The 24784-nt window shown below is 36.2% G+C and overlaps 1 protein-coding gene across 2 annotated transcripts in view; it reads left to right on the forward strand.

Moving 5' to 3' along the window:
• PARP8 (poly(ADP-ribose) polymerase family member 8) overlaps positions 1-24784 on the forward strand; it is a 202708-nt gene that overhangs the window by 120181 nt on the left and 57743 nt on the right. For both annotated transcript variants that reach the window (XM_029216106.1, XM_029216107.1), the window contains exons 11-15: positions 5446-5512; positions 10329-10454; positions 10966-11530; positions 13144-13194; positions 13300-13395. In XM_029216106.1, coding sequence (XP_029071939.1) covers positions 5446-5512; positions 10329-10454; positions 10966-11530; positions 13144-13194; positions 13300-13395 — 905 coding nt within the window. The remainder of the gene's footprint in view (positions 1-5445; positions 5513-10328; positions 10455-10965; positions 11531-13143; positions 13195-13299; positions 13396-24784) is intronic.

A 24784-nucleotide genomic window follows, 5' to 3' on the forward strand; every position in this document is an offset into this window, starting at 1 on the left:
GGCCATCTGTATGTCTTCCTTGGAGAAATGTCTATTTAGGTCTTCTGACCATTTTTCAATTGGGTTGTTTGTTTTTTTAATATTGATCTGCATGAGCTGTTTATATATTTTGGAGATTAATCCTTTGTCTTTTGATTCATTTGCAAATATTTTCTCCCATTCTGAGGGTTGTCTTTATGTCTTGTTTATAGTTTCCTTTGCTGTGCAAAAGATTTTAAGTTTCATTAGGTCCCATTTGTTTATTTTTGTTTTTATTTCCATTACTCTAGGAGGTGGGTCAAAAAAGATCTTGCTGTGATTTATGTCAAAGAGTGCTCTTCCTATGTTTTCCTCTATGAGTTTTATAGTGTCTGGTTTTACATTTAGGTCTTTAATCCATTTTGAGTTTATTTTTGTGTATGGTGTTAGGGAGTGTACTAATTTCACTCTTTTACATGTAGCTGTCCAGTTTTCCCAGCACCACTTATTGAAGAGATTGTCTTTCCTCCATTGCATATCCTTGCCTCCTTTGTCATAGATTAGTTGACCATAGGTGCATGAGTTTAACTCTAGGCTTTCTGTCCTGTTCCATTGATCTATATTTCTGTTTTTGTGCCAGTACCATACTGTCTTGATTACTGTAGCTTTGTAGTATAGTCTGAAGTCAGGGAGTCTGATTCCTCCAGCTCCTTTTTTTCCCCTCAGGATTGCTTTGGCTATTTGGTGTCTTTGTGTCTCCATACAAATTTTAAGATTTTTGTTCTAGTTCTGTAAAAAATGCCATTGGTAATTTAATAGGGATTGCACTGAATCTGCAGATTGCTTTGGGTAGTTTAGTCATTTTCACAATATTGATTCTTCCAACCCAAGAACATGGTATACCTCTTCATCTGGTTGTGTCATCTTTGATTTCTTTCATCAGTGTCTTATAGTTTTCTGAGATCTTTTACCTCCTTAGATAGGTTTATTCCTAGGTATTTTACTCTTTTTGTTGCAGTGGTGAATGGGAGTGTTTCCTTAATTTCTCTTTCTGATCTTTCATTGTTAGTGTATAGGAATGCAAGAGATTTCTGTGCATTAATTTTGTATCATGCAACTTTACCAAATTCATTGATTAGCACTAGCAGTTTTCTGGTAGCATCTTTAGGATTATCTGTATATACTGTCATGTCATCTGCAAACAGGGACAATTTTACTTCTTCTTTTCCAATTTGTATTCCTTTTGTTTATTATTATTCTCTGATTGCCGTGGCTAGGACTTCCAAAACTATGTTGAATAATAGTGGCAAGAGTGGGCAACCTTGTCTTGTTTCTGATCTTAGAGGAAATGCTTTCAGTTTTTCACCATTGAGAATGATGTTTGCTGTGGGTTTGTCATATATGGCCTTTATTATGTTGAGGTAGGTTCCCTCTGTGCCCACTTTCTGGAGAGTTTTTATCATAAATGGTGTTGAATTTTGTCAAAAGCTTTTTCTGCATCTATTGAGATGATCATGTGGTTTTTATTCTTCAGTTTGTTAGTATAGTGTATCACATTGATTGATTTGTGTATATTGAAGAATCCTTGCATCCTTGGGATAAATACCACTTGATCATGGTGTATGGTCCTTTTAATATGTGTTGGATTCTGTTTGCTAGTATTTTGTTGAGGATTTTTGCATCTATATTCATCAGTGATACTGGTCTGTAATTTCCTTTTTTTGTAGTATCTTTGTCTGGTTTTGGTATCAGGGTGATGGTAGCCTCGTAGAATGAGTTTGGGAGTGTTCCTCCCTCTGCTATATTTTGGAAGAGTTTGAGAAGGATGGGTGTTAGCTCTTCTCTAAATGTTTGATAGAATTCACCTGTGAAGCCATCTGGTCCTGGACTTTTGTTTGCTGGAAGATTTTTAATCACAGTTTTAATTTCATTACTTGTGACTGGTCTGTTCATATTTTCTATTTCTTCCTGGTTCAGTCTTGGAAGGTTATACCTTCCAATGAATTTGTCTGTTTCTTCCAGGTTGTACATTTTATTGGCATAGAGTTTCTTGTAGTAGTCTTTTATGAGCTTTGTATTCCTCCGGTGTCTGTTGTAACTTCTCCTTTTTCATTTCAAATTTTATTGATCTGAGTCCTCTCCCTCTTTTTCTCGATGAATCTGGCTAAAGGCTTATCAATTTTGTTTATTTTCTCAAAGAACCAGCTTTTAGTTTTATTGATCTTTGCTATTATTTTCTTTGTTTCTATTTCATTTATTTCTGCTCTGATCTTTATGATTTCTTTCCTTCTACTAACTTTGGGTTTTGTTTCTTCTTTCTCTGGTTCCTTTAGGTGAGATGTAAGGTTAGATTGTTTATTTGAGATTTTTGTTGTTTCTTGAGGTAGGCTTGTATTGCTCTAAACTTCCCTCTTACAACTGCTTTGCTGCATCCCATAGATTTTGGATTGTCGTGTTTTGTTGTCATTTTTCTCTAGGTTTTTTTTGATTTCCTCTTTGATTTCTTCAGTGATGTTTTGGTTAGTTAGTAACGTATTGTTTGGCCTTCATGTGTTTGTGTTTTTTTCCCTGTAATTTATTTCTAATCTCATAGCGTTGTGGTCAGGAAAGATGCTTGATATGATTTCAGTTTTCTTTTTTTTTTTTTTTTTTTTTCTGTATGTGGGCCTCTCACTGTTGTGGCCTCTCCCGTTGTGGAGCACAGGCTCCGGACGCGCAGGCTCAGCAGCCATGGCTCACGGGCCCATCCGCTCTACGGCATGTGGGATCTTCCTGGACCGGGGCACAAACCTGTGTCCCCTGCATCGGCAGGCGGACTCTCAACCACTGTGCCACCAGGGAAGCCCTGATTTCAGTTTTCTTAAGTTTACCAAGGCTTGATTTGTGACCCAAGATGTGATATGTCCTGGAGAATGTTCCTTGCGCACTTGAGAAGAAAGTGTAATCTGCTGGTTTTGGATGGAATGTCCTATAAATATCAATTAAATCTATCTGTTCTATTGTGTCATTTAAAGCTTGTGTTTTCTTCTTAATTTTCTTTCTGGATGATCTGTCCATTGGTGTAAGTGAGGTGTTAAAATCCCCCACTATTATTGTGTTACTGTCGATTTCCTCTTTTATAGCTTTTTGCATTTGCCTTATGTATTGAGGTGCTCCTATATTGGGTGCATATATATGTATAATTGCTGTATCTTCTTCTTGGATTGATCCCTTGATTATTATGTCGTGTCCTTCCTTGTCTCCTGTAACATTCTTTATTTTGAAGTCTCTTTTATCTGATATGAGTATTGCTACTCCAGCTTTCTTTTGATTTCCATTTGCATGGTATATCTTTTTCCATCCCCTCCCTTTCAGTCTGTATGTGTTCCTAGGTCTGAAGTGTGTCTCTTGTAGACAGCATATATATTAGTTGTTTTTCTGGGGTTTTATCTTCTTCCTTCATCTGGTACATAGTCCTCTGCCTTTTCATTTGGTCTGTCTTTCTGTGAATGTCGTTTTCGTTCCACAGGCTGCAGGATTGTAGTTCTTCTTGCTTCTGCTGTCTGCCCTCTAGCTTCCTTCATTTTCTTTCCTCTTTTTTTCTCCTTGAATACACTGTAGATGTGCTTTGGATGCATCATTTCACAAACGCTGCTCTTGTCAATGTCACCAGTGACTAGAATATTGCTTAATGACCCCATGACCAATTTTGAATCCTCATCTTAATTAACTTAGCAGCATTTGATAACAGTTGTTTACCCCCTCCTTGGAAATTTTTTTGAATATATGTCCAGATTAACATATTAATTCTGAAATCTTCCATCCTCCCAGCCATTCCTCTTCAGCCTTGTTTGCTGAGCCTCTACATACTGAATGGCTCAGGCTGAATCCTTAGACTTCTCTCCGCCATCTACACTCACTCGTAGTTTCTCATCCAGCCTCGTGCCTTTAAGTACATATGTATTTTTGCTCTTCCACATATAAGTCTTTTTTTTTTTTTTTTGTCTGTGCCATGGGACTGGTGGGATCTTAGTTCCCCTACCAGGGGTTGAACCCGGACCCTCGGCAGTGAGAGCTCAGAGTCCTAACCACTGGACCGCCAGGGAATTCCCCCCACATTTATGTCTTTAGCACATTCCTCTCATCTGAAATGCATAAACACTGGATTTCTTTATCCAGTTGCCTACTTAACTTTTCCACTTGAGTGACAAATAAGCATCTCAAATTTACAATAGCCAGAGTCAAGTTGGCAGTCTTCCCCATTGCTCCAAACCTGATTCTCTTGCAGTCTTTCACGTACCAGGAACTGGTACGTTTCATCCTTCTGGTTGCTCAGGCCAAAAATCCTTTGATTCATCCCTGACTCCTTTCTTTTTCTGACACTTTAAATTCAGTCCATCAGCAAAATCTGTCAGCTCTCCCAGAGAGTGTGAATCAAAAATGTTCACCATCTCTGCTAATCCAAGCCACTATACTCTTCCCTTAATTACTGTAATGAGTTCCAGACTGATTTTCCTATTTCTATCCTTGCTCTTTACAGGGAACCCACACTGTTTGTGGTCCTTTTCTCATCTCATCTCCTAATGAGATACCTTGTTCACTCCTCTCCAGCTCTCCCTGCTGGTCCTAGAATACTGAAGCACATTTCTTCCTCAGGGGCACTGCCCTGTGTTTCCTCTGGCTGGGATCCTTTTCTTCATGCCATATTATCTGATGTTGAAGTCTGTTTATGCCCACATAAGCTTCAGCCCCCCCACCCTTTTCTGTCTTTATTTTTATCCAGAGCCTTTATCACCACGTGACATTTAATCTATTTTCTTATATATTTTTTGTCTGTCTCCTTCTCTTTACTAAGGCTCATGAGAGCAGGGATATTGGTGTGTGTTTTTTGCTACTCTATCTATAGTGACTGGCACAGTGAGAAAACAATAAATACCCTTTAAACCAGTGAATAATGAATGGTGAGTGACTCTTTTGGAGGTTATCAATTTCATAAGCAGCATAGTTATTAACTTATAGAAATATATATATCTGATAAAAATATGAAGCACACAAGAGGGTGTGCAGTGAAAAGTGAGTATCCTATGCCTACTGTCATCCTCCATTGTTTTATTCTTAAAAAAAGGTCTGTGTGTATACAAACATGTCTCTTTTCCACCTAAGGAATAGTGTGCAAACTATCCTACACATTGCTATTTACACTTAATATATATTTTTGGAGATCATTCTTCATTATTATATATATTGTGCATTTACATATGTGTATATTATACATTAGTATATATAATATATACTAACCTAGAATGATCTCCAGAATCTCTCTATAAAGCATAAATAGCCATGTGTAGGATTGTGTGTAGGCTATTTTAAAGTGTGTATGTATGTATGTATATACATATATATTACATATACATAGTAATATATATATATATATTACTTTTCAGACTTTTTCCTGGCTGATGGTTGAGTTTCAACTCAACATTTAGGCTGATTTTTTTTCCTTTGCAGTGCCCACTGTTGATGTCTTTCAGATTTCCACAAAAGAGAGATTTGGACTGGGACATCAGCTGAAAAAGTAAGTTTTCCAATGAATAAAAAACAAATTTCTATTAAAGAGAACTGAATTCTCATTTTGCTCACCACTCCCCGCCCCATTTTTATTCAACAAAGCTTTTTGAAGTAAATGCCTCAGGAGCGGAAGTCGTCCTGATGCTAAGAGCTGCATCAATAATTTAGTTGGCAGAGCTCACTTTAGAACTGAGCCAGATTCCTTCCATCTGCCCCCCCTGGATTCACTCTCCTCCCTCTAACATCCTGCCTTCCACCTGAGGAGGTGGGCATATAAAAATTAGAAAATAAACCCTTAATGTTTAGAATTCCACATCTTTGAAACTAAATTCAATTTGCAACATATATTTAGCACATTATATTATGCAGTGTTTCCTTTTTAAGGACTCAATATGGATTCATCAGTTGTAACAAATGCACCACTCTGGCAGGAGATGTTGATAATAGGGAAGCTATGGGCAGGGGCATATGCAAAATCTCAGTACCTTCCTCTCAATTTTGCTGTGCACCTAAAACCACTCTAAAAAAATAAAGTCATTAAATTAAAAATAATTTTTAAAATGAGGGAGAAAATTGGGTGAGGGAAAAAAAATCACAGGGGAAATTTTCTCAGTTTCCTGTACCGGATTAGGTATCCTTTTCCAGTGCAATTGGCTTTGTTTTTTCAATTGGATTTTGTTTTTCAAGCCAGTATCTTACAGGTCTTGGAACTAAGCATGGAGCCTGCCTTCTATGTTAAGCCATTCAAGTTGGCCACCACCTCATCTTAGCACATGTTTTCTTTTCCCCCCTATGATTTTTTTCCCTCATCCAATTTTCTCCCTCATTTTTTTTAGAGCGGTTTTAGGTTCACAGCAAAATTGAGAGGAAGGTACTGAGATTTTGCATATGCCCCTGCCCATAGCTTCCCTGTTATCAACATCTCCTGCTGGAGTGGTGCATTTGTTACAACTGAAGACTCTATATTGACTATGATTATCACTCAAAGTCCGGAGTTCTACTTTATGTACTTTTGTAAGCCACTTAAGAACTTTTTTGGGGGGGAGGGGTGAAATGCCATTGGTCCAAATGAGACAACAATTATAAAAGCACAGAAGTCTAGGAATAGATAGCTTCCTACCCTTAATGACATTGAGCTCAGAAAAAGAAATTATGTGTGAAATCCCAACCCTGAGAAATTAAGGAAAGCTATACTCTGTATTCACTATTGAATCACCTTGTAGAATATGTAACATTTTATTAATAGTTCCACCCAAATGTTTAACATTTTTAAAAAGTTATTTACTTTTATGGACAGATTTTAATTATATGAAAAGTTTGTTATATGAACTAGAACTTTATTTAATGACCCTTGATAAATTTTAGACTAATTTAGTTTCTTTCCTTAATTATAAATAACTGGGTTTGTCTGTGATCTTCTAGTCTAAAATTATATATAATAAAATTTCAGAATCTGATCTCATCCTCACAATGTCATAAGAGGAAATTGAAATATAAAAAGGTTATTTTCCAGAAACATACAGCAAGTTAGGAAGGCAGATTTAGAATCTAGGCCCTTTGTTTTTGCTCAGGAAATAAGAAACACTCATTAAACTTTTTCTGTGATTCTTTATCTTGTGTGTTTCTGGCAGTAAGAGTCTAAACAACAGCAACAGCAAATGCTTATGCAGTGCTGCTTACATGTCAGGCACTTAGAATAGTGACATATATTAGCACCCTTGATCTTCACAACAACCCTATCAAGCAGGTACTGTTACTCTCCACGTTTCCTAGATGATGAAGCCCAGGCCCCGGGAGCTTAAGCAACTTGGTTAAGCTCACACACTGAGAAAGTGGTACAGCCAGAATTTGACTCCATATCAATACTTTTGATCCATCCACTAATCTGCCTCTCATATAATCCTAGATACTCCTTTGTCTTAATAAGGCTTGGAATATATTTTCATCATTGAATGGATATTGGGGAAATGTGAGGTCATTAAAAGAGCCTGAAAGAGAAAATACTGACCCCAAACAGATGTAATAAAGTGATCAGCCTTGAATAGGGTATCTGTCAATCAAAGGCGAAGCATATCACAGACTATGGAAATAATCTTAAACTGTGTGTGACTTTATGTTGAATTGATGTTGATCAAACTTAAGTTGCTTTTTCTGTTTTTGTTTTTGTTTTTTTTGCGATATGCGGGCCTCTCACTGTTGTGGCCTCTCACGTTGCGGAGCACAGGCTCCGGACGCGCAGGCTTAGCGGCCATGGCTCATGGGCCCAGCCGCTCCATGGCATGTGGGATCTTCCCGGAACGGGGCACGAACCCGTGTCCCCTGCATCGGCAGGCGGACTCTCAACCACTGTGCCACCAGGGAAGCGCCTTAAGTTGTTTTTAAAGGGAAAAAAATACATTGCAAATCTCCAACATTGCCTGAAGTACATACAAACATAAAGTATGTTGTAAATTCTTCATATGTTGAGTTCACATTTATAACACAAAATTCAATTTATAACTGATGTGCAAATCAAAATAAAACATTCAAATTTCAAATTAATATACTAATTTAATTTGATGGGTGGTGTCATTTTGCTGAAGCTATTTCACCACCACAGTTTGAACACAGTACTGACTACTATAGTGCCCATTTCAGCATGTAGAAGATCATCATGTTACCCACGTGTATTCCCTTTCTCTTCTGAACTACCCTGGAAGTTTTGTTCACATAGCTGGCTGTGACCTCATCCAGTCTTCAGTTGATGTGAATGTATAATTTACCTTGAAGTCTTTTTCCCTTCTTTTATCATCAGCCAATGGCAATTATAGTAGTTCTTCTTAGTGACAGCACAAACTCAAACACCAGTGTGAGCACTGAAATCTCTCGGTGGCTCTGTATTATAAGGGGGTGGTCGTTATACCAAATGTGCTCATATGTATATTTCAGATCACAGTTGAAATGAAACACTATATTGAATTTCTTATAGGAGGTAGTTAACTCCTCCCTTTCGAATCCAAGAACATGTAGGGATTTGGGTGTGCAAGTTTAAGAATTACTAGTTTTAGATGTTGAAGTCACACTTTAGAACGCTAATGTAATATGAAAGTGGGAACAATTTTAGTTCTTTTACTTGTTATTTTTTGTTCCAGTTAGCCTATCAAGAATCAGAGAAGCACTTGCTTGGTTTCTTAGGGAATGGTACACAGGAATGGCAATTTTTCATAGGAGGAAAGGAATCTGAATCTGCTTGGTACAAAGGGTGGTGTCACTGGAGATTTCAGGTTAAGTACAAGGGAAAATGATGACCTTAATATTACTGTTACACTTAAATCTTGATGAAATCTTGGGAGAAAAAAACCTTCAAAAATTAAGTGGAAAATAAGAACTTTCCCTCGTCCTGAGCTCTAGGGAGAATTTACTGCAAATTTGGAATCATGCATCACTGACTGCAGCTTTACCCCCTTCTTCCTCACTACCTCTGCAGCTAAAAAGACCGCAAATAATTGCACATTTCCTCTGAATTCATCTAAGCTAGCTCACTAAAGTTTGGGGTAGTCTGAGTGATATAGTTTCTGGCGATCTGAGTTAATGTGGTGAGACCTGAAGGAACTCAAGAAAATAATAATTGGCCTAGTGCTAAGAGTCACAGCTGCCCCTTTTGAGTAACATACGTTAACATAGGTCTCTCCGTGTTGGATAACATAGGTGTTACAGCTCTGCTTACAATCCAGGTGAACTTGGACAGATTTCATTTCCTCACCTTACTTGTGAAATGTGTGGAAGGAGAAAAAAAATCTGTATATAAAGTTCCTCTTTCACACCCTGCTGTATTGTAAATAGTAGATATTGGTACCATCTTCCTGGTCCAAAAGCAATCTGTGTTAGAAACAACTGAAAAGAGCAGGAAAGCAGGACCTGCTGAATTGACTTGGGAAAGAAAATCAAAATGTTTAATTTACTGCGCACAATGTTTAATTGTAAAATTTTGCCTCCACTTAATCATCAGCCTTAAGGGACTCTCCTCCATTGTCACTGGAGGGATGGGATCCAGAGAAGCTGTCACAGCCTGAGACCCTTCTCAGAAAACAAGGCTGTGTCTTTCTTAAATCCACCTTTGACGTTCTAGAATTCTTTATCACAAAACAGTGATGCCATGGTCTTGACTTAGAAAATATTGAGATCAGAAGTTACCAGATTCCTGCCTTAGGATAGGAACTAAAAATTCTTAGAGGCTCACCATCTTTTAAAACACTAGCACATTTTAAAGTGAATGGCAGCTGTGCTGAACGTAAAACTTGCTGACCTCCTAATTCTCCATAGAGTCAATTTTGCATGGCTTATTTTTGTTTACGATTTTGTACTTTCATTTTGTTTTCCTTCTCATGAAGAAAAATACATAAGCAAATCAAGGAGAAGGAAAAGAACTTTATCTTAATAAATCATAATTACTAACAAAACATTTTTTAAAACCTGTGTTGCTGGCACCAACAAAATAATTCAGACTTTTCTTTTGCCACCTCAGCTAAAGGTGTTGATCCTAAAGGCCGTCCTTATAAATCTCTTTATATCCTTATTCTTTTATCAACTTCTTAATCGTTTGTATTTTTAATTATGTCACAGTAATTAATTAATTATTAATCGTAACACAGTAAAATCATAGAAATTTTCTATAGGATGCTTTCCTACACAAGAAGACATCTTGTATGGTTCAAAATTAAACTCTGCCTAATTACCATGCATTTATTTTCCTTTGATAAATGCATTCTCTACATAATCCATACAGAAATCTGATATTAAATTACCTTGGAACTGTGATAACAAACTTACCTTTGGTTTGACAGAATCATGCAGACATTTGTTACACAGCAGTGGAAACAGAGCAAAGAAAAATCTAGTTGCCTGCACAACAAGAAGCTGTCAGAGAAGAAAGTGAAGTCTCCCCTGCATCTATTTTCTACCTTGCGCAGGTGGGTAACAGACGTCTTTCCATCGTCTTACTAAACGCTGCACCTGTGATATTCCATGCTTAATTCAAAGCATTCTTGCTACAGTCTTGGCATCTGTTTATTTTCTTTATGACTTTAAAAGAACAGACCAAGTTACATCCATTCCATCAAAAAACACGGATACTCATTTCTATGTTTTGAGTTTGTGTTTCCTTTACATGGGTTAAATTTACTAAAATTACATTGTTTGGTTTCTAATCACACAGAGTTTTCCCTACCAAAATTAGTCCTTTATAGGGCTCTGGGATAGGTAGGAGGGAAAAACAAACTGGACAAACCTTTTTTGCTTTCCAGGAAACATAGAATTCAGTCCCTGTGATCTTTCCATACATATTTGGTTTCAATTTTGGCTGGATAAGCTGGATTAAAAAGACATGGTATTTGTAACAGAGTTGAGTTGATTGAGCCTGACAAGTGTTCTCCATGGTCTGTTGCACTCACGATTTGCCCTGTTAATTGTTGCATTTTGAAGGTCGCCAAGTTATCCTCCCCCTGGTTGTGGAAAAAGCAAATCCAAACTGAAATCGGAGCAAGACGGGATCTCCAAGACGCATAAGCTGCTGCGGAGGACTTGTTCCAGCACAGTCAAGACGGAGGACGTGTGCGCCCCGAAGCCACACAGGACCTTCGGTCGCTCGCTGTCCAGCGACCCCCGGGCTGAGCAGGCGGTGACGACCATTAAGTCACACAAGCTCTTGAACCGTCCCTGCCCTGCAGCCGTCAAGCAGGAGGACTGCCTCGCTCTCAAGTCGCACAAACTCTTGACTCGCTCTTGTTCTGGAGACCCGCGCTGTGAGCACAACGCCAGCCTGAAGCCTCACAAACTGCTAAGCAGGTCTTATTCCAGTAACCTCAGAATGGAAGAATTATATGGACTCAAGAATCACAAGTTGCTCAGCAAGTCTTACTCCAGTGCCCCCAAGTCATCCAAAACGGAGCTTTTCAAGGAACCCAGCGCAGAGGGCCGGAGGCTCTCTCTTACCTCAGGGCTCATTGGTATCTTAACACCATCATCATCTTCATCTTCCCAGCCTGCTGTGCGTACATATTTTCATCTTGAGTTCTTAAATGTCAGCTAAGCGGCAGTAGAGGGTTTTGTTTGTTTGTTTTGTAAGATCTGGGAAAGGAAAGAAGCACAGTTTTGTTTTTTAAAATTTACAATTTTTTTCTTTTGGATGTTATTTTGCATACCAGACATTTGCAACTGGTACTGGAATGTTCGTTTTGATTCTGAAAAAATAAATGTGGCTGTCAATTTGAGGTCTAGTCCAGAGTCCTATCACGGGAATGACTGCTACTAAAAATGGAAGGAAGTCCATTGGACTCACAAAGCCTGTCCTTTTAAGCAAGCGTAGCATTTTTAATGTTTTATTAAGTAGGTTTATCTAATCTCTGGTTTTCTCACAAAAGTAGTGGAGCGCAGAGTTTGTCTAATAATTTTTTTTTATAATAAAAATTGTTGATGTTTTGTTTTATTTATTTATTTCTAATAATTAAGAGTGGTGTCCTTCCTACTGTATATAAGAGGACAACTTTGCCCATGAACTTGTGGAGAGAAGTAAGAGTTACAGCTGTATCCCTGAGCCTCACTTAAAGCTGCTCTCAGTGTCTACTTTATGAAACTGAAGTCACTTTGTCCTGAAGCTGTTTTGCATGGGGAGATGGGCCTGGGAGGTGACTGTATTAAAGCTTAAATACTTTGGGTGGTATTTATTGGGAGTCAGTCTTACACAAAGTTTACCTCTAGAGTAATCAGCATTATAGCCAGTTTCAGATAAAGAAACAGACCTATCTTATGTATATTAATTACATAAAATAATTGACCAAAAGTTTTGTTTGCTTTTAGTAAACTTGTGTTTGTGTGTGTTAGGGAGGAACGTATTTAACTCTTTAACTATTAATACAGATATACCAAGCAATAGATGAAACTGAAAAAAAATAAGAGGATACATTTTCAGAAAGTTGTGGTGCTCTTGTATAGATTTATTTCTAAAATTACATTTTAAATTATACCATGAAATTTTATTTGTGTTAAGAAAATGTATATGAGTATGTTGGTAATTTTAGGTGGATATCCCCAAAGCCCATTTCTTCTCAAAACTAAGTATTAAAGACATATAGAAAAGTAATTATGTCAGAGTTACATAGTAGAAAGTTTCCCATGGTTACTTTCACCTAAGAAAGACGATTTCGGATATTCTGTAAAAGAAAATGTCTTAATGTCCTCCTGTATGGTTAAGCCTAATACAGTAGTTTAGTACTGTACCCCTTACAGCAGCTGTCTAGTACGTCCTTGGAGAAATAATTCTATCTGATTGTAAAATGAGATTGAAATAATCTAAATGAGGAAGTGGGAGCAATCAGTGATGAGTAACAGACGCAACGAGTTTTTGTGATCATTTAAAGATGCCACTCATTTTTATTAGAAGATCAGAAATTAAGAATGCTGCTCATTTAGTTTAAACAAAGATTGCAATGGAGGAAAGGGCATTATAATAAATTCTAAAATCTCGATGTCATAATCCGTGATTTAATTCACATTACAGGTGATCTTAGATCACATCTGTATTCACTGTTGCAAAAGTAAAAGGCTATAATTTATATATTTTCCTAATTAAAAAATTATTTTCTTCTGCTTTGCTTTTTATAGCCAAATGGTGCCAAATGTATTCCAATACGAGACCGTGGCTTCCTAGTGCAGGTATGAGCCAAGCCTCCATCCGTTGTAGAAATAGTTTAGCCTTTAGTGGGTTTTCAAATCCTTCATGAACTTGACTTCATTCTTTCTCTTTATTGTCTTATTCAGACAATTGAGTTTGCTGAACAGCGGATCCCTGTGTTGAATGAATACTGTGTGGTTTGTGATGAGCCACATGTGTTTCAAAATGGCCCCATGCTTAGGGTAAGTTCTCATTGGTGGAATGGCAGTTTAGAATATAAAGGAAGAGGGTTAAGATATAAAAATAAATAAGTAAATAACTGCATTTACAGTAAATACTCTCTATTGAGCCAATTACGTAATACACAAAGTCATAATTTTGACAAATGAGTCACTATTTCTGAAGGAGTCTGTGAAAGATCAAGCTGTTTCATATTAGCAAAATGTTTCTTATTTCTCACATGTGCTTATTTATCACTTCAGTGTTTATTCATCTATCTCTATATCCATCCATATCGATATGTATATGTATGTAAACTTGTAAACACTGTTTTTTCAAAACAGCACAATTTAAAGATAGTTAATACAGAGAGTAGACGGTAGTCATTGTTCCAGTTAGAAGAGGTATGTAGTAGAATCTGGAGAATTAAAGATTTCAAAAAAATGCCAACTCACTAACACATTTGTGGCATTATTAAGCGAGTATGGAAATAAGAATCGAAGTATAAGTGGTATTTTGGGGGAGAATTATCCAATTCAAAAGGTTTTTTTGCAATTTTTTTTACTGAGTTAAAATTTCTATCAATATACAGTTCACTATTTGAATGTGTACAATTCAGTGGTTTTTATTGCATTCACAATGTTGTGCAACTGTTACTACTAATTCCAGAACATTTCTATTACCCCCAAAAAGAAACCCTATGAAAGTTAGTAATCACTCCCAATTTTCCCCTCACCTCATCCCCTGACAACCACTAATATATTTTCTGTCTCTATGAATTTGCCTGTTTTAGACATTTCATATAGAAGGACATTAAATATAAGTTATACATTATGTGGCCATTTGTTTTTGGCTTCTTTCACTTAGTAAAATGTTTTCAAGTTTCATCTGTGTAGCATGTCTCAGAACTTTATTCCTTTTTATGGTGTAATAAGCCTACATTATATGGATATGTGACTTTTGTTCATCCATTCTTCAGTTAATGGAATTGCTGGGACATATGTTAATGCTACTTAACTGTTTCAGGAGCTACCAAACTATTTTTGACAGTGGCTGTACCACTATATTCCTACCAGTAGTGTATGATGGTTCCAGTTTGTCCACATCTTCACCAGCGCTTGTTATTTGCCTCTTTTTTTCCCCAATTATAGCCATCCTAGCATTCATGAAGTGGTATCTCATTGTGATTTTGATTTGCCCTTCCCTAATGACTAATGATTTGAGCATCTCTTCATGTGCTTATTGGCTATTTGTATATCTTCTTTGGAGAAATGTCTGTTTAAATCCTTTGCCCATTTTTTATTTGGGTTATTTGTCTTTAGTGAGTTGTAAGAGTTCTTTATATATTCTGAATACTAGATCATTGTTAGAGATATGATTTGCAAATATTTTCTCCGATTTTCTTTTTCTTGATAGTGTCCTGTGACACACAAGTTTTTAATTTTAATGGAATCCAAATTTCAGTTGAACTGTTGCCTAATCCAAGGTCACAAAGATTTGCACCTATATTTCCTTCAAAGAGTTTATAGTTTATATCTTACATTTAAGACATTGATCCTTTTTGAGTTAATTTTTGCTTATGGTGTGAGGTTGTTGTCCAGATTCATTCTCTTGCATGTAGATATATCTAGTTGTCTAAGCACCATTTGTTGAAAAGACTCTTCTTCCCCAATTAAATGATCTTGTCTCTCTTGTTGAAAATGATTTGACCATAGATGTTTTGAGTTACTGGTCAACTCTTAATTTTACTCCACTGATTCATATGTCAGTCCTTATACCTGTACTATACTGTCTTGACTAACTGTAGCTTTGTAGTGAGTTTGAAATGAAGAAGTGTGAGTCCTCCAACTTTTTTTTTTTATAATATTGCTTTCACTGTTTGGATTCCTTGCATTTCCATATGAATTCTAGGGTCAGCTCATCTGCCAAAAAGGCAGATAGAATTTTGATAGGGTTTGCTTTGGGTCTGTAGGTCAATTTGGGAAGTATTGCCATCTTAATATTAATCCAATCCACGAACGCAGGGTATCCTTCCATTTATCTAGATCTTTTAAAATTTCTCTTTACACTGTTTTTTAGTTTCAGTGTTCAAGTCTTGCACATCCTTGGATAAATTTATCTTTAAGTAGTTTATTCTTTTTGATGCTGTTGCCACTTCTAATCAACATTGTACTGGAGGTTCTAGCCAGGCAATTAAGAAGAGAAGAATAATAGAATGTATCCATATTGGACAGGAAAAACTAAAGCAATCTGTTTGTAGATGACTTGAGCACTGTGTGCCAGGCACACTGTGTAGACATTTTGCATACTGCTTCCTTATTTGATTTGCACAAAACTCTGTGGTTTAGGTATTTTTGTGCCCATGGTGCAAATAAGGGGGTTAAGATTCAAAGAGGTTAGGCGATTTATTTAGCATCACCCAGCTATATGAGTGGAAGCTGAACTTTGAACCTGATTTTGTCTGACTTCAAAAATGCATCACAAACATTTATTGAAGGCTTTATGAGTATAATGCACCATACTAGATTCTGTTGCACTTTTTAAGAGAGATTTGTCCTGTCCTTAGGAATATATGTTTGAAAAGATGAGTTGCAAAGCCTAGAAATAGGTACTTTTATTAGAAATTTTTTGTATTTCAGGATTTATACTTTAAAAAACATATAATATCCATTTATGACCATAATGACTCAGGCTTTATGATATATTTGTTTCATTTTATTTGTTTATGGGAAACATATAAAAGAGTTTTTTCTTGCCACCCATATGCTATTTTTTTTTCCATATGCTATTTTTTGACAGTCAGTTATTCCTCTCAAAGAGATATATTGTTACTCTGAAACCCAACTTAACTAAATCAGAATTTATTAAATATTTGTGCAAGATTGTTATTTTTAGTCAATACACGGAAATGTATAGTTACGATGAGAGGAGAGAGGATCCTTTAACCATGTCAGTTTATCCCAGTAAGGAGGCCTATTTTTACTTGGTCGTTGTGCATCTGTGGATCTTGATTTATTTCTTGATCCATGGCAATGACATTTTCCTTGCCGTAGATAATAGTAATGTTATTAATGGCATAAGCTTTTTGAATGCTTTTTATGTAATCATGTTTTTGAAGTGCCTTATGTGGATTATCTTATTTAATCCTCAAAATAACCCTATTAGGCAGGTATTAATACTGTCCCTGCTCTATAGATGAGGAAAACCGTAATTTTTTTAATGTCACACTACTTGTAAGTAATAGGGACAGGATTCAAACCCTGGCAGAATGGCACCAAGGCCACAGTTCTTAATCATGATGCTACTCTTGACTCATGTGCTTGAATTAACTACTTTTATGTCCTGGAAATTTACCACACATATTGCTGGGAGTTTGCTCTTTACGGTTTAATTGCTGTCAGTTCATTCCTATAATAGGTGATAGAAATATCATAGTTGATGTTAGTATTCTCTTTGCCTTGCTTCAAGTTCTGTTTTACTTTATCTTTCTGCACCAATGAAGTTTGCTGTCTCTTTCTAGAGATGGAAATGCTTTTGTAAACAAGAGAGAAAACGTTTTCTAAATAAATATAGCTAGTTATCAGGTGGTTTTATGTTGCTTCAATTCAGACTGATATCTAAGGAAATCAGAAAACTTACTTTGGTTTCTTAAATAGTAAGATAAGTGACATATGAAATCAGATCAGGAAATGAAAATAGAGAAACATCTCATAGTCAAAGGAAGAAAAGTAAACAAAACTACCTCCTTCATCTAAATCAGGTATATATTCATTTTTTCTCTCTCTCTCTTATATTTACATCGCAATATGTTTTACTATAATTTCAATAATGTACATAGTGTATAATTTCAATAAGGTATAACAATTATTACAAATATAATATTCAGCCCATATAACACATTAAAAACTGCAGTAAATCCTCGAGCTATAAAGAGGATAAGTCATAGCCCCATGGGATGATTAAATAGGTTAGATAAAACTCGATTTCCATAGATTTCTCTGCCTAATGTTTATTACGTTTGTTTGATCTTTCTCTGTCAAAATTCAAATTGTTTCGTATATTTTGTCTCTTTTCTTCAAGCCTGATTGTTTTTTAAATGACCTAAGTCCCCTTTTACCCCTATTTCCCAAAAGTCCTAAAATTTTACTCACTCCTTTCCTATTCTGCCACTTTACTCAGAGGTCTAGGTAAGCATGTCACACTTTCGCAACATGAAGAACTACTTATTTAGAAATACCACAATGCTGTGATTTTCTCTTTTGTTTATAAAGGTTATAAATATCACTCTCAGGTGTGAGTCCTGACATGTAGTACTGTGGATCTGCATAAAACTCACATTATCAGGAGGGTTGTTCAGAGTACCAGAATTTCAGTTCGGCAGTACAGTCTGCATTGTGATCAGAAAACCAAACCACTGGTTCTCTACGTTTTGGAATCAGCTAGAGTGTTCATGCGCTAGACTGTCTTGGAGATGCTTTAAAATGTTGATTTTGGTCTTCAAGTGTGTTCGCAAAACAAGAAAACAAGGATTTACTGCCAAAATCACCACTGCTTTTATCAGCCTATAAATTCCTAGTGCCCTTGTCTTTCTGTTAGTGTCACATTAAACACCCAATTCTTGGATCAATGCAGGTGTTTGTCTTCTTCTTTGAACCCTGTACGTGAGCTGCTGAATCCTGTTGGAAAAAACCACTCATGTGGTTGTGTGGCTTAGTATCCCTACAAAGTTGGAACTTTGTCAGTGATACTGGAGGCTCATTCTCTGTGTCCCTGGTTAACAGACTTTCCTGTTTCTCACATCAATATGTGATGTGGGAATGATGATTTCCTTTTCTTCTCCTGCTGTGTGAAAATGTCCCACATTACTTGCTCTGGATTATCAGGCCTGAGATTCTACTGTCACCTCTTGAGAATAATGCTCTTTCCTACTAAAGCAAGGTCAGAGAAACCTGCGAGTCTAATAATTTTGTGGTCCAGTCTTGGCTGTGGACCATAGACAAATGTTTGTAACTAAGGTTCTTATTTTCAGAGTGAAAATGAACAATACCCAGCTATAATTTGGTCATAGTATAAGGCACTCCCATGACCATTTTTTTGGAAACTGAGTGTGTGGGTCAACCTGGGTATGTCCCATTTTACCTTGAGGAAAACAGGTAGGTCTTCTTGTATTTAGGTCTGATGTTAAAGAATGGATGAAAAAGCATAGCCTATTTTCTCCCTGCTCCCCCTCAACGCATTTTGTAGAAGTTAACATTTCAAGTTCTGAAATAATGGCTAAACTAAACAATTATGCCAAAAAACTTTCAGTTCAAAAATATAATTATTTTTACATCCAAATTGAGCAGAAATTGGTTTTAATGTTCAAACAACTTTAGTTTTATCAGACAATAGGGATCACCATGTATATTGGGGACTAACCAGGCCTGATCCTATTTTATTGTGGATCTGTCTTGATCTCTGTGGGATTCCTGTCTTTCTTAATGGACAGTAAATCTTTCCCTACCCCAAATGTGTCTGTCTTCCGAACCATGAAAAGCACCCAAAGTACTGGCTATAAAACTGGAAACACAGAGAATTAAAGGCATGTAGGTTTTGTGTTTCCAGTAGATATTCTTAATTATTCTCATATGTTTTCAACACTTGTTTTTAAATTATGAAGTTGTATTTACATTGTTCATTTCTTTTTTAGCAAGAAATAGTGTAGCAGCAAATTAAGAATTTTGATAAACTGTGTGTATGAAAATAAAAATACCACTTCATGATATGCTTCAATGAAAATTCTTATTAAACACTAATTTTTGTATATACATTGGGTTAAAACAAGTAGAAGAGACAGCTTATCCAGGTTACCTAATACTGTTAATATTTAAACGGCTCTGTATACCTCAAGGAGATTTTATAAACCATATCTCACTTGGTTCTCTTTCTCACTTAGTCCTTTTATCAACCTGGTGAACTAGATCTGATTTTATCCCTGTTTTATAGCTAGGAGAACTGAACTGTGCACATATGCTCCAACTGGAACAGTATCCACTTTTATCTGTTTTATATATTGGGCTTACATGAAATATTTTGTTTGAAAAAAAAGACCATGGCAAAAAAAGGTTTGAAAACCACTCACCTACACTGTGCTATATATAAATACATAGCTAGATTCTCTTGAGTTGTGTCATTTCTATTTTCAGTAGGAAGTAATTTAAATTCATTGAAAACACAGTTTCTAAAGTGCAGTTAGGTTCTAAAATATTCTTTAGGGCTTAAAGCCATTTTTTTGAAACATGTTTTTACTGCTCACATTTAAATTGCTTTGATTCAAATAAAATTAAAAATGTATTCATCTTAGCTTAAAAATTTCTAAAATGAATCTTAACTTAGGGACATATAAAGTTCCCCATGTTTTTAAATGGTGCATAATGAATATTATATTACAGATATATTATGTATGTTATGTGTAATGTCAGGAGGGAATTGCCATGGTTTTGCAGTTTACATTATAGGGACTAATTTTTTGAAGGCAATATAATAGTAAAACATTAAGAATAGATAATATTTTATAAATTGAAACGAATAGATTTATTGTAAACTCGAATTAGTAAATAATGTACATTTTGGGTGATATTTAGGCATACATACTTTGTATTAAAGTATGTTTAATAAAACACACAATTTCACTTAATCTAGCGATAGCTATTCAGTGACTACATTTTACTTTGAATTGATGCTGGAGTTTTCTGTGCAAATGATATAGTTATAGCAGAATTTGTTGGGAGCACGGTATTGGCTGGAAGTTGGCTCAAGGTGGGAGAATGCTAATTACAGTATAACTGCATATTTTATTAAGGAAAAATGAATCAGTTTCTTTCCTTGAATAGGATGTGCTTTCTGTGAGACATCTAATCTTGATTACTTACAATTTGAGAACTTTCTTATAGTACGCCATCTTGTGTTGACATTTTGAACTCCTCTCAAATAAAATGTGGATAAACATGGGAGAGGGTCAGTGATCTACAAAAACTAGTTGGCAAATTGTTATATCAAAATTAAACTCATTTATATCTTGAATACTCTATAGAATGTTCAAGTAAAAAATGATTGATATAACATTGTTACTTTAAAAATTCACTGGCATTTACTTAGTATGGTGTTAAATAGTACATAAATTATTCACAATATTGCTACCTCTATAGTTGCTATTTTAAAAAGAAAGGAAGAAACATAGGCAGAACACTCTATGACATAAATCACAGCAAGATCCTTTTTGACACACCTCCTAGAGGAATGGAAATAAAAACAAAAGTAAACAAATGGTACCTAATGAAAAGGAAAACATAAACAAGATGAAAAGACAACCCTCAGAATGGGAGAAAATATTTACAAATGAAGAAACTGACAAAGAATTAATCTGCGAAATTTACAAGCAGCTCATGCAGCTCAATATCAAAAAAACAAACAACCCAATCCAGAAATGGGCAGAAGACCTAAATAGACATTTCTCCAAAGAAGGTAAACAGATTGCCAACAAACACATGAAAGGATGCTCAACATCACTAATCATTAGAGAAATGCAAATCAAAACTACAGTGAGGTATCACCTCATACCAGTCAGAATGGCCATCATCAGAAAAATCTACAGGTCTTCCCTGGTGGTGCAGTGGTTGAGAGTCCGCCTGCCAATGCAGGGGACACGGGTTCGTGACCCGGTCCAGGAAGATCCCACATGCCGTGGAGCGGCTGGGCCCGTGAGCCATGGCCGCTGAGCCTGCGCATCCAGAGGCTGTGCTCCACAGCGGGAGAGGCCACAGCAGTGAGAGGCCTGCGTACTGCAAAAAAAAAAAAAAAAATCTACAAACTATATGCTGGAGAGGGTGTGGAGAAGAGGGAACCCTCTTGCACTGTTGGTGGGAATGTAAATTGATACAGCCACTATGGAGAACAGTATGGAGGTTCCTTAAAAACCTAAAAATAGAACTACCATACGACCCAGCAGTCCCATTACTCGGCATATACCCTAAAAAACCATAATTCAAAAAGAGTCATGTACCAAGATGTTCATTGCAGCTCTATTTACAATAGCCAGGACATGGAAGCAACCTAAGTGTCCATTGACAGACGAATGAATGAAGAAGACGTGGCACATATATACAATGGAATATTACTCAGCCATTAAAAGAAACGAAATTGAGTTATTTGTCGTGAGGTGGATGGACCTAGAGTCTGTCATACAGAGTGAAGTAAGTCAGAAAGAGAAAAACAAATACTGTATGCTGACACATATATACGGAATCTAAGAAAAAAAAAAGGTTCTAAAGAACCTAGGGGCAGGACAGGAATAAAGACACAGACATAGAGAATGGACTTGAGGACACAGGGAGGGGGAAGGGTAAGCTGGGATGAAGTGAGAGAGTGGCATGGACATATATACACTACCAAATGTAAAATAGATAGCTAGTGGGAAGCAGCCGCATAGCACAGGGAGATCAGCTCCGTGCTTTGTGTCCACCTAGAGGGGTGGGATAGGGAGGGTGGGAGGGAGATGCAAGAGGGAGGAGATATGGGGATATATGTATATGTATAGCTGATTCACTTCGTTATAAAGCAGAAACTAACACACCATTGTAAAGCAGTTATACTCCAATAAAGATGTTAAAAGAAAAGAACCGTTATAAGAGGAAATTCCAAATGCTAATGAACATGTCTAAAAAGGTTATTCCACGAATAATCAAAGAAATTCATAATATAGCACTTTCCTTACCAAATAAAAAAAGGAAGATAAAATTATTTTTATAAGAATATAATGTGTAGTTCTACTTCAGATTTTTCAGTATGATAGCAAACTTTCTTTTCTCCCCGACAAAAGCAAGTTTTCTATCGTACCTGATTTCCTTCTTCAAACAGTTGCAGTAACAGGATATTCCTAGAAATCAGCCTTACAAATTTGAGTATGGTAAGAAAGTCCACTTTTCAGTGAAAAAAAATGCGGGAAAGAAAAGGAGTCTCTATAAAGTAATTAATCCATAGCTTTACATTAAGAACGTAGGTTTATTTTTTAAAATAATGGGTCAGCTGGTAAGTCCATGTAATTTGGAGATTTAGAGGTTTGAGTATAAACAGATGTGGGAGGGAGATGAAATGGTAATTCAGGGGAAAACATTGAACTGTTGTTGCTCATCTGTTAGCCAAGATAAAGACCAGGAGGTCTGGGTGAAATCGGTAAAAAATCACTTGAGACAAAGTCAGGGTGGCACATGAATACCTAGGATTGGCTACAAAGTGTGGTGATAGAATATTCAAATTTCAAAAAATTATCTTCCAAAAAAATTATCTTCCAATCTAGTTTAGCAGAATATTTTATTTCATTTTCATTGCTTAAGGCAACAATTTGGTACCAAAATGGTAGTTTCTACTTATATTCCCTGAATATGTGTGTGAACACACATACATACATACATATATTTTAGGATGATCACAAAGTAAGTATAATTAATTATCCAGGGTTCAAATAAAAAAATAAAAACCAATCATTACTCATATATACTAAATGAGCCTTATCCTGATGTTCAGCTTTGGGATTGATGGATTTTAGTCATAAAAAAGTTATTTGGCAGTAGTATTATCAAAAACGAAGCACCTTCTGTGTCTCTGTTTACTTCCTCAGTGAACTTTGGGTGTCTGGTAGAGTACACGTATTAATTCCTATGGCCCTTTATGATTTCCAAGGTTTATGTTCCCTGGGTTCTTGTTTGTGTATAGTTTCACTATCCTCAGACACCAATACAGTGTTTGACACTATAGTAAATATGCAATAAAATGGTTGATGTTATTATTTCAGACCATACCATGCTCCCCTAAAGTAAACAAAAGAAACAACCCAATGTCAGTGGGGGAAATTGAGGAGGAAACATACATGCACATACACATGAAAAAATAGATGAAGAATAGGTTAAATGGTAAAGTAAAAGAAAAAGTAGTAGAAATTGAACTCTAAGTAAGCTCTAAGTATATCCAAATATACGCAGCAGTATATATCGCTTGAAGCTGGATGAAGAAATTTTTCCAATTAGTTTCCTACCATAGGTAGTTTTTCCTGATGTTTCTGAAATAGAATCAAACTGTTCTTTTAAGGCTGACAAAGGAAATATATCAATTTATTTGTTTCGAAAATTCTCTTTGGGGAATGTCAATCAGAAATCTTTGTGTGATTGGTCATGCTTTTTGTCTGCAAAGCTACCATGTGGGCCTATTCTGAACATAAAGGATGCTCAGAATGGGGCCATCCTTCCCCACTAGTTAAGCAGTAGATGAAACTATCCTCTGAAATGAGTGAACATAGGAGCAATGGCACTAACAAATGCGTCTGTCTGCTGTGCGGGGCACCACAGGCTGCATCGTGTTAGGCCTCATCAGCTACCTAATGCAATGTAACTTGGGAGATAAGATAAATCAGACAGATGACACTGTATCAGATGTGAAAGATGAGAGCTCTTCCAAAGCAATTGCAGAGTGTATATTTCAGTGCTGTGACTCCAGGAGGTTATTGAAGTCAAAAGTCTTTCCAACAAAACCAATCTTTCAAGAGCTGGGTAGCAAGTAAGCAGAGTCATGCTATTTCTTCCAGAGAAAATTACCTAGGAAGAAATGGAATTCTCCCTTTTGTATTTGTTTCACACAGCTTTGTGGTTTAATTAGTATATCACCAGCTTAGGTATCTGCTTTTTTTTTCGTGCATCTCATGTGCAAATGTGTATTAAGCAGGCGAGGTGGATTTTCCAATTAAAGGGTATTTTCATCTATTGCTAAATCATTCCAAGTGCAAGTGCCTAAAACTAACTAAAATGAATTTTTTAATCATATTTGTGACTCTGTATCAATAAATGATTATTTACTAATTGTTACCTAAATTTAGAAATTTAATTCTTTAAAGTGATATTTCTTCCCTTTTTCCCCGTCCAGTTTTATTGAGATATAAGTGACGTACAGCACTGTATAAGTTTAAGGTGTACAGCACAGTGATTTGTCTTACATGCATCATGAAATGATTACTACAATAAGTTAGTGAATATGCATCATCTCATATTAATGGAAAATAAAATAACAAGAGAAAAGTATTTTTTCCTTGTGATGAGAACTCTTACGATTTACTCTCTTAACTTTCACATACACCAGTGTTAATTATATTAATTATGTTGTACATTATATTCCTACCGTAGTTATTTATCTTATAATTGGAAGTTTGTACCTTTTGACCACCTTCCTCCAATTCCCCTTCCCCCCACCCCTCCACCTCTGGTAACGGCAAATCTGATTTCTTTTACTACGAATTTGTTTGTTTCTGAAGTATAATTGACCTACATACAACACTTCGTTAGTTCCTTGTGCACAACATAGTGATTTGAAATTTCTATACGTTACAAA

This window comes from Monodon monoceros, unplaced genomic scaffold (genome assembly GCF_005190385.1).
Source record: "Monodon monoceros isolate NGI ecotype Baffin Bay Population unplaced genomic scaffold, NGI_Narwhal_1 Super_Scaffold_12, whole genome shotgun sequence".
In the NCBI taxonomy this organism is placed as follows: Eukaryota; Metazoa; Chordata; class Mammalia; order Artiodactyla; family Monodontidae; genus Monodon; species Monodon monoceros.